The sequence below is a fragment of the Paramormyrops kingsleyae genome, chromosome 4 (genome assembly GCF_048594095.1).
Source record: "Paramormyrops kingsleyae isolate MSU_618 chromosome 4, PKINGS_0.4, whole genome shotgun sequence".
Classification (NCBI taxonomy): Eukaryota; Metazoa; Chordata; class Actinopteri; order Osteoglossiformes; family Mormyridae; genus Paramormyrops; species Paramormyrops kingsleyae.
This window is the reverse complement of record NC_132800.1, coordinates 42,321,418-42,329,652: the sequence shown is the minus strand read 5'-3', so window position 1 is coordinate 42,329,652 and position 8,235 is coordinate 42,321,418. Positions and strand designations below refer to the sequence as shown.

Here is an 8,235-nt window from a genome sequence, read left to right as displayed (position 1 = left end):
AGCGCAGAGCATTATGGTAAATGTAGTGGCGTAAACTGAGCAGTCTGTCGGAGCTCTTCGCTGACCATATATCAGCTGGGAGATCCTAAAGTCGCACAGTTCCGAAAAAGTTTCCGTCCGGATGGTAAGATTTATTTGTAGATATATTCGCTTCAGTAACCAAAGTGCACAATAGACATTAGTCAGCTCAGCTGTATTAGGTTTTCAGCTGCGCCGTGAAATGAGGAAGTGAAAAGTGTGAATCCACTTTCAGTATTGGGGTAAACTAGGGCTGCTCTGGGGTTAATGCGGGTTATACTCAGAATCGATCGCAAACACCAAGCATTCAGCTGGACGATGAAGCGAGATGCCAGGTGACTACTATCTTTTCATTGCAAATCTTTTGTCCATTGAAATTTTGTTCAGATTATTCCAGTGAATAACAGCTATATCAAGACGTTTAAATGTACCTGACGTGTGTATCAGTGGGATTTGTGCTAATCGGCTAAATATTTAATGAGAACTTTAACTGCGGTTATTCATTTAATCGAACTTTACATTGAACTCTGTTTTAGATGAGATCAGGTTTGATATTTGCAATAGTAAACGTTTTCTGTGTCATCAGATAAAGAGTGGAAAGACCTGGATGGGCCGATGGAGCCTCCAGCAGAAGTAAAGTCACGCATTAGTAAGTGGGAATCGGCCCATCACGTGCTGATGGCACTCTTTGCACCCCAGGCTAGGGATGGGCGACACCACTGATTTTCTTTTCGATCTAATTACTATGCGATCAAGTGTTGGTATCGCTGATACTGATCTCCATACCAATATTCAGTGCAGGCCCAAGGGAGGGGGTTACCTAGTATGTGGCCCCCTTCCCCTTTCTCCCCCCATATGGTAGGTATGTCACAAAAAATTTCAAAGTTGTTGGATTTTTACAAAAATAGCACCAGAAGAAAGGGCTTGATAAGACCTTTCCAATGATACCAAGAACTTATTTCTGTGATGAATGGCAAGAAATTTATAGGATATTTTGTAACACCAATCAAGGCTTATTAACATCCACTTAGTAACAGATAAAACAATGGAGAACCATACTTGACTTTGTGACCTGTTTATGGTGTTCAGAAAAATGAGCATAACTCTGTTATTGTTTATCAGATTTTAATAAACTAGGTATCATTAGAAAGCTTATTCCTTGCCTAACAGTCTCAGATACACTGAAAATAAAACAAATAATTATTTAATTTATTTGTCTGTCAATTAATACTCACCGGAGAATGTATGTAGTGAATAATACAAAGAATGTCTTTTCAAAGAGTCCACAGCATCAAATTAAAAAGTACTTTGTGTTATCATTATAATCCATTCAATAATAATACATTTGAAAAGCATTGTCCATAGTAAAGTATCAAAAGGTACAGGTAAATATGCAGCATGTGCCCGTAAAGAACTGTCTGATCTCCGGGAGTTGAAGAAAAGAAGTCTTTGAGATGCTGCCTTGCTATGCCAGCCCGTGCTGGTTGTGGAGGATTACGTTTTCTCTTCATGTTAAAGGTAACTGAAAAGACAATATGCAACTATTTCTAGCCTTTCCAACCCATTCAAAATTATCAATCATCTGTGTTACAAAAGCAAGCGATGGGTATCTACTCCATTTTATTACAAGAATATATATTCATAAACACATATAACCTTTGGATGTTCACAATAGAGAACACAAGTAACTTACCACCAATTAATACGAATACAGCATCGTCTATGACCAATATATGTATAACTGAGGTTGATGTGATACTAAGCCTAGCTAAACTCAAAATAAATAAATCGCAGGGGCCTGATGGCATCTTACCTTTAGTCTTGAAAGAGATTAGGGATATTATTAGCCAACCTTTGACTTTAATATTCCAGAAATCGTTATCTGCGGGTGTGGTACCATCAGATTGGAAGCATGCTAATATAACACCCATATTCAAAAAAGGGGATAGAAGTAATCCAGCAAACTATAGGCCAATCAGTTTAACTAGCATTACTGGAAAAATAATGGAAGCTATAATTCAAGTGAAAATGGTAGATTACCTAGATGCAAATAACATTATAAAGGATAGCCAACATGGATTTAGGAGAGGTAGATCCTGCTTAACGAATCTGCTTGAGTTCTTTGAGGAAGCTACAAGTGAAATTGATCACAAAAAGGCCTATGATGTGATTTACTTAGATTTCCAGAAAGCCTTTGATGTTGTCCCCCACAAACGGCTCTTGTTAAAGCTTAAAGCTGCAGGAATTTTAGGAACTGTGGCAGCTTGGATCAAAAACTGGCTAACTGATAGGAAGCAGCGAGTAGTTATTAGAGGCACTATGTCACAGTGGGCCTCCGTTTATAGTGGGGTACCGCAGGGTTCAATTTTAGGACCACTATTGTTCCTAATTTACATTAATGATATTGACACGAATACATACAGTAAACTGGTTAAATTTGCAGACGACACTAAGGTGGGCGTGGTAGCAGATACTAATCTAGCAGCAGAGAGGCTTCAACGGGATCTGGATTTAATTAGCGAATGGGCTGATACTTGGCAGATGAAATTTAAGTTGTAAGGTAATCCATGCAGGGAGCAGAAATATACAGTACAGATATTTTATGGGTTCCACTGAAATAAAGGTAGCTGATTACGAGAAAGATCTCGGTATGTATGTTGATGCTTCCATGTCCCACTCTCGCCAATGTGGGGAAGCAATAAAAAAGGCGAACAGAATGTTGGGTTATATCTCTAGATGTGTGGAGTTTAAGTCAAGGGAGGTGATGTTACACTTATATAATTCCTTGGTAAGACCCCACCTAGAATACTGTGTGCAGGTTTGGTCACCATACCTCAAGAAGGACATTGCTGCCTTAGAAAAGGTGCAACGAAGAGCTACGAGAATGATTCCTGGTCTTAGAGGAATGTCTTACGAGGAGAGGTTAGCGGAACTGAATCTGTTCAGCCTTGAGCAAAGGAGACTAAGGGGGGATATGATTCAGGTCTATAAGATTCTAACGGGTCTGGATGCTGTTCAGCCAAATTACTATTTCAATATTAGTCTAAATACTAGAACTCGTGGCCATAAGTGGAAATTAGCGGGAGAACATTTTAAAACAAATTTGAGGAAGCACTTCTTTACACAGCGTGTAGTCAGAGTTTGGAATAGTCTTCCTGCTATTGTAGTGGAAGCTAAAACCATGGGTTCCTTTAAATCAGAGCTAGATAAGATTTTAACAACTCTGAGCTATTAGCTAAGTTCTCCCCAAACGAGCTTGATGGGCCGAATGGCCTCCTCTCGTTTGTAAATTTCTTATGTTCTTATGTTCTTGTGTAACCTCATTTAAAAGCCTTCACATCATTTTAAAGCTGTAAATTCCATGCTGAAAATCATGCTATTTTCGGCTCTTGCTGCACTGTTCACCACAAAACATGACCGGCTCTCGCGGCGGATCCAAAAAAGTGAACTGCTGATCGATACATTTTGCTCAAAATACGCCTAAATACAATAAACTAACTAAGAAATATAATTATCATAGTTTGAAGAATAATTCTGCTTACCTTTATTGTCCCAACGAAGGTTTTAACGAGTGAAATTTTCGGTAAGATCGGGAGGAAATTTCGAAGTTATCAGAAAGTCAGATTACCGTGTTTTGAATGGAAATCCCCAGATGAAGGTGTGTTTTACGTTATCAGAACGGGTTACCTTAATAGACACAAAAATAACACAACAAAAAGGCAAAAACTATTGGGATACCCTGGTGCTCTGGGGAATGGCGACCAAATTGAAAACGAGGCTGCCTGCCAAAGCCCCTATGGCGCAGAGCTGGTGATAGTGACATACCTACATATGGGGGCCCTGCCCAGTAGTAGTTTAATGTGTTGCTCCCTGTAATAATATGAACATGTAAATTACCAAATAAAAATCTATACTTTTGTGTTACAATTGATTTGCAAAAATGAAACCGTTCAGATATTATTATTATTATTAATAATAATAATAATCAACAATAAATAATAATATAAAAAAATAAACAGATGGAAAGAATCGATATTTCAACTCCGCAGCGCCACCCCTGCAAGCAACCAAGGTGAAGGCACACCTGCAGGCGGCCCAGGAGCTGCTGGTGGACGCGCTGTACAACATGGCACCGCTGCTGGACCGCATGCTGGCCAAGAACCTGCTGCCCCGCGACAGCTACCAGATGGTGCAGGCGGAGCGCACAGCCGCCGACCGTGCACGGCGCCTCCTGGAGGTGGTACAGGCCCAAATGGATGATGAGCAGGCTGGGGAGTTCTTGGATTGCCTGAAGGCGTGTCAGAGCAACTACCCCCGCCTGCGCGCCTGGCTGCATGGCTGCACAGGTAACAATGCACTGCCATTGCTGGGGGTGGGGGGGGCAGGGTCTGCTCACGTGGTATTCATGGTCTGTCTCTCTCCTGTCTCTACTGCAGATCTACAAGGCGGACTGGAAGGTGAGCGCCTCTGTACTTGACCCGCGTCAGTGAGCCACTCGTTCTCCTTGGATTGCATCTGCATCTCTGTTATACCGTGTTATACGCTCAGACATACAGTAGGGGGCAGTGTTGCCATAGGACAGGGGTACCCATTCTTATCCGCAAAGGGCCGGTGTGTATGCGGGTTTTCGCTGCAACTACCTAATTAGATTACTAATTAGAGGACTGATTGGCTGAAAGAGTCTTCACACCTGGGTTTGAACAGCTGACCTACAGGTTATTCCAAAAACTTGCATACACACTGGCCCTTTGCGGATAAGATTGGGTACCCTTGCCATAGGAGCAGATTTCTGTGCAATTCACCTTCCTGCACACGTGGGGGTGCCCTCTGCATATAATGGGGTCATGTGCTTTTCTGTCTCCTGTTTACTGCAGACTTCCAGTGTGGACCCTCAGGTGAGCAAACTGGTTAGGAAGCAGTGTCCACGTCAGGCCATCTGCACCATAAGTCAGTGTGAGTGAGTGTGCCTGTGTTTTTCAGTGTGCAGGCTGCGGACGCAGTTGGGGGTGCTGTGTAAGCGCCTGGGGGTGTCTGTGCTGCCTGTGTCGCTTCAGCTCTTCTCCAGTGGGATCCTGACACAGCTGGAGCTGGACTCGCAGCAAGCTGAGCCCACCCCGTACCAGCAGAGCCAACGGCTGCTGCTCAGCTGCCTGTCGAAGGGCGAGCGGGCCTGTGCTGCCTTGTACAAGGCACTGTGCCAGGAGGACCCGCAGCTGGGCGCTGAGCTGCAGGGCTGGGGGTCGTCCCCATGCTGTGAGACACCCGCTGGCCATTTCTCTGTGGCTGTGGTGGAGAGCGGAGCCGCTGCCATGACGGATTGGCCTACTGGAGACACATGGACACAGGACATGCCACGTAGTCTGACATCTGACCGTCTGGGGACCTGGGAAGCCACACATTTAGCCAGTGAACGAAAAGGTGGGTGAAGTTATCATGGGGGTTTGTCTGACTAGCTCGAGGCATGACCATGATCACATGTCGATGTGTCACAGATGTGCTGCAGGAGGCCATGGCGTTGCTGGGCGTGGCCACAGAGGCCGCACCACAGTTCAACATGTGCGAGCTGGGCGTGCTGCTGGGGCTGCGCCGGGCGGATGTGCGAGATCGCCTCCTGGAGAAGGCGGCCATAGACGACGTGGCCCAGCTGGCGGCACTGGTGGAGCTCTTCCTGGAAAAGACGCAGGACGTGGAGCGGCTGCTTCAGAGACTGCAGCAGTGTGACACACAGGGTACGTGTGGAGGAGTATTGCACAACACTCTGCTCTGACTAGTGCCAGGTGCACAGGGGCTGGCATTACTGGCTCCTCCTTCCTCTCCCTAGGAGTTTCTGTGTGGACCCCCTCCCAGCCCCCCTCAGACCAGCTTTTTCTGGCAGCTTCCAGCCAGCTAAACCTATGCTACGTTTAGCCCTGATGAAAAGCTGCAAATCGTTTTTTTAAACTGGGGTTAGGCAGTCCTACCCTGGAGTGCTGGTGTCCAGCAAGTTTTCTATTCTACCTGATTATTACTATCTGCCTGAGATCCAGGTAAGATGGAGAACCTGCTGAATACCAGGATCAGGGTTGCCCAACCTTGATTAAATGGAAACAGTTGTGCGGTGAACACCCTGTTATGTTTTGCAAGCATTGTAACTGGCTAGGACTGGCTTATATAGATATTGCTGCTGACTGAGTAGCACCCACCCAAAAGAGAAAATGTACCTCTAGCTAAGTCTGTTGCACATCATTGCACACTGCTTCGGGGAAACATCGTTCAACCCGGAAACCGTAACAAATTTCTGCACACCATTTTCAGAATGAATGTGCTCTTTCTGCTGCTTGGCAGGTATACAGCTCTCCGGGAGAGGGACCCTGCTGCTAGAGCTGCTGGGAGAAGCGGAGCGCCTCCTGCAGGGCAGCCACACCCACGTCAGGGCAGAGCACATCTTCACCATTCTGATGTGGGACATGCTGGCAGAGATGGTGGAGGAGCCATGGGTGTGGCAGTGGGCGGAGCCATGGGAAGGGCTTCTGGGGGTGGTGCAGCGGCTACGGGGTGTGGCTGGAGGTCGGGCGGAGGCTGAGCTGCTGGCAGAGCTGGAGGAGTGCTGGGATGGTGAGTGCAGAGCCAGGGGGCTCCTGCAGGCCGTGCCGGTGCTGGCCCAGCTGTTGCGGGACCTGTACCCCCGGCGGGACAGCCTACAGCTGCTCGGTCCTTCCCACCCCCAAGGAATGGCAGTTACCTGCAGGCCACGCATGCTGCGCAGAGTCACACGCTTCTCTGGCGTGCCCCACAGAGCCATCACCCGTGCGCTGGTCGGCCTGCCGCTGCCATCTCCATCACTGGCGTTGCAGTACCACACCATGTGCCAGGCTGTGACGCGGCTGCTGGAGCGGGTGTGTCCCACGACACAGGGTATCACCCCCCCACCAGATCTGGCCCTGCCCTCTGAGGCAGTGCGGCATGCCCTGAGCCAGCCTGCCTTCGGGTCTGACGCCTTTGACGCTGGCATGAGGCAAAGGCTTCTTGCACTGCTAGAGTTCGACCCAGCGGCACTGGAGCTGCCCAGCTTGCTGCCTCTGCACAAGGACACAGTGCGAGCACTAAAGCGCTACCTGCTGCCGGCCGAGCACCATGGCTTCCTGCTTCACCCGCTGGCACTGTGGCTGCCAAAGGGCGGGGCCCACCTCTGCTGGGCACGCAGCATTTCTGGACCCGTCGCCATCGATGATGGGCTGGAGGAGACGTTTCGTTTCTGCTTCTCGGATGCCACGCTGGCACTGGTGTGCCTCTGCTGCCATGGTTACCAGGACGGGCAGCGGTTCCAGGCAGCCGAGCCACGCTGTATCCGTGTCTTGGGCCTGGGGGGCAGCGATTTGGTGGAGCTGCGGCAACTGGGGGGGCAGGTGCTATGGGAGGGGGAGGGGTTTGTCTGGGTGAGGGAGACAGAGCTGAAGCTGCTCCCATTGGCTGGCAATAGCTCTGCCCAGCTTGAGGAGGCTGGTGTCTGCTTCCTGCTTAGAAGCCTGGGGCCACGGTGTGACGTCACATTTGTTTATAAACGCAGCTGGATCTCAGCCATGGCCAAGAGTGACTGTGAGGTGCTGTGAGCCCCCTGCCACTGTTCAGGCTGCCTCAGTGAGTCTAAGATCATGTTACATTTTAGTTTGCAATAAAGCGGCTTTACAGGATGGTATTGGCCGCTTTACCCACAATAAAATGCGAATGGTGATAGATTCACATCTCTTGAGGAGTGCACATCTCCTCACACATTAGGCATCCAAAGCTGTCGGACCTGCAGTGTCCCTCACAACCACCCCAAGGGCAAGATCCCTAAAGACCTGGACCTGTTGACACATAAGACATACAACTGTTCCTGCTTCTGTGGTCACATACTGCACACGTGCGCTACAAAATGTTTGAGTTATTGTAAATATTTTTAACTTCTAATTGAATATAGAGTTTTTAGTTATATTTTGGAAAGAAAAACCTTTATGTTGTATCCTCAAAGAATCATGGCATTATTTTTACATCTTTAAAATGTATGAAGAAATTTCATCCTCAGTATTTTAAATGGCTTGCTGCATGTTCAATAAAGTTTGAGAAACATTTGAATTAATGCTTGGGAGGACGACAGGACTGTAAAAAGAGACGTGCAACAGCCGAGAACCAGCATGGTTGGTGGCTGCACGGACATATCTTGGTGCGGCACGTGTTCAGCTACAGAGAACAGAACTC

General features: G+C 47.5%; 1 protein-coding gene across 2 annotated transcripts; it reads left to right on the top strand.

Annotated features, from left to right (window-relative positions):
• Positions 1 to 28: 28 nt before the first annotated feature.
• Positions 29 to 8,112, top strand: LOC111860983 (uncharacterized). Of its 2 annotated transcripts, none has more exons than XM_023845187.2 (8): positions 29 to 124; positions 605 to 667; positions 4,068 to 4,364; positions 4,455 to 4,475; positions 4,893 to 4,913; positions 4,999 to 5,436; positions 5,511 to 5,747; positions 6,343 to 8,112. In XM_023845187.2, the coding sequence occupies exons 2-8, from the start codon at positions 634 to 636 to the stop codon at positions 7,605 to 7,607; spliced, it is 2,313 nt and encodes a 770-aa protein (XP_023700955.1). In that variant the 5' UTR covers positions 29 to 124; positions 605 to 633; the 3' UTR covers positions 7,608 to 8,112. The 2 variants fall into 2 exon arrangements, with proteins under 2 accessions (XP_023700955.1, XP_023700954.1); XM_023845186.2 differs by having other exon boundaries at positions 29 to 353.
• Positions 8,113 to 8,235: the final 123 nt, after the last annotated feature.

Bases quoted from the DNA above. Each gene is read 5' to 3' on its own strand.
- LOC111860983 (XM_023845186.2), top strand. The intron at 4,365-4,454 runs GTAACAATGCAC...TCTCTACTGCAG, and splicing joins CTGGCTGCATGGCTGCACAG to ATCTACAAGGCGGACTGGAA. The intron at 4,476-4,892 runs GTGAGCGCCTCT...TGTTTACTGCAG, and splicing joins TCTACAAGGCGGACTGGAAG to ACTTCCAGTGTGGACCCTCA.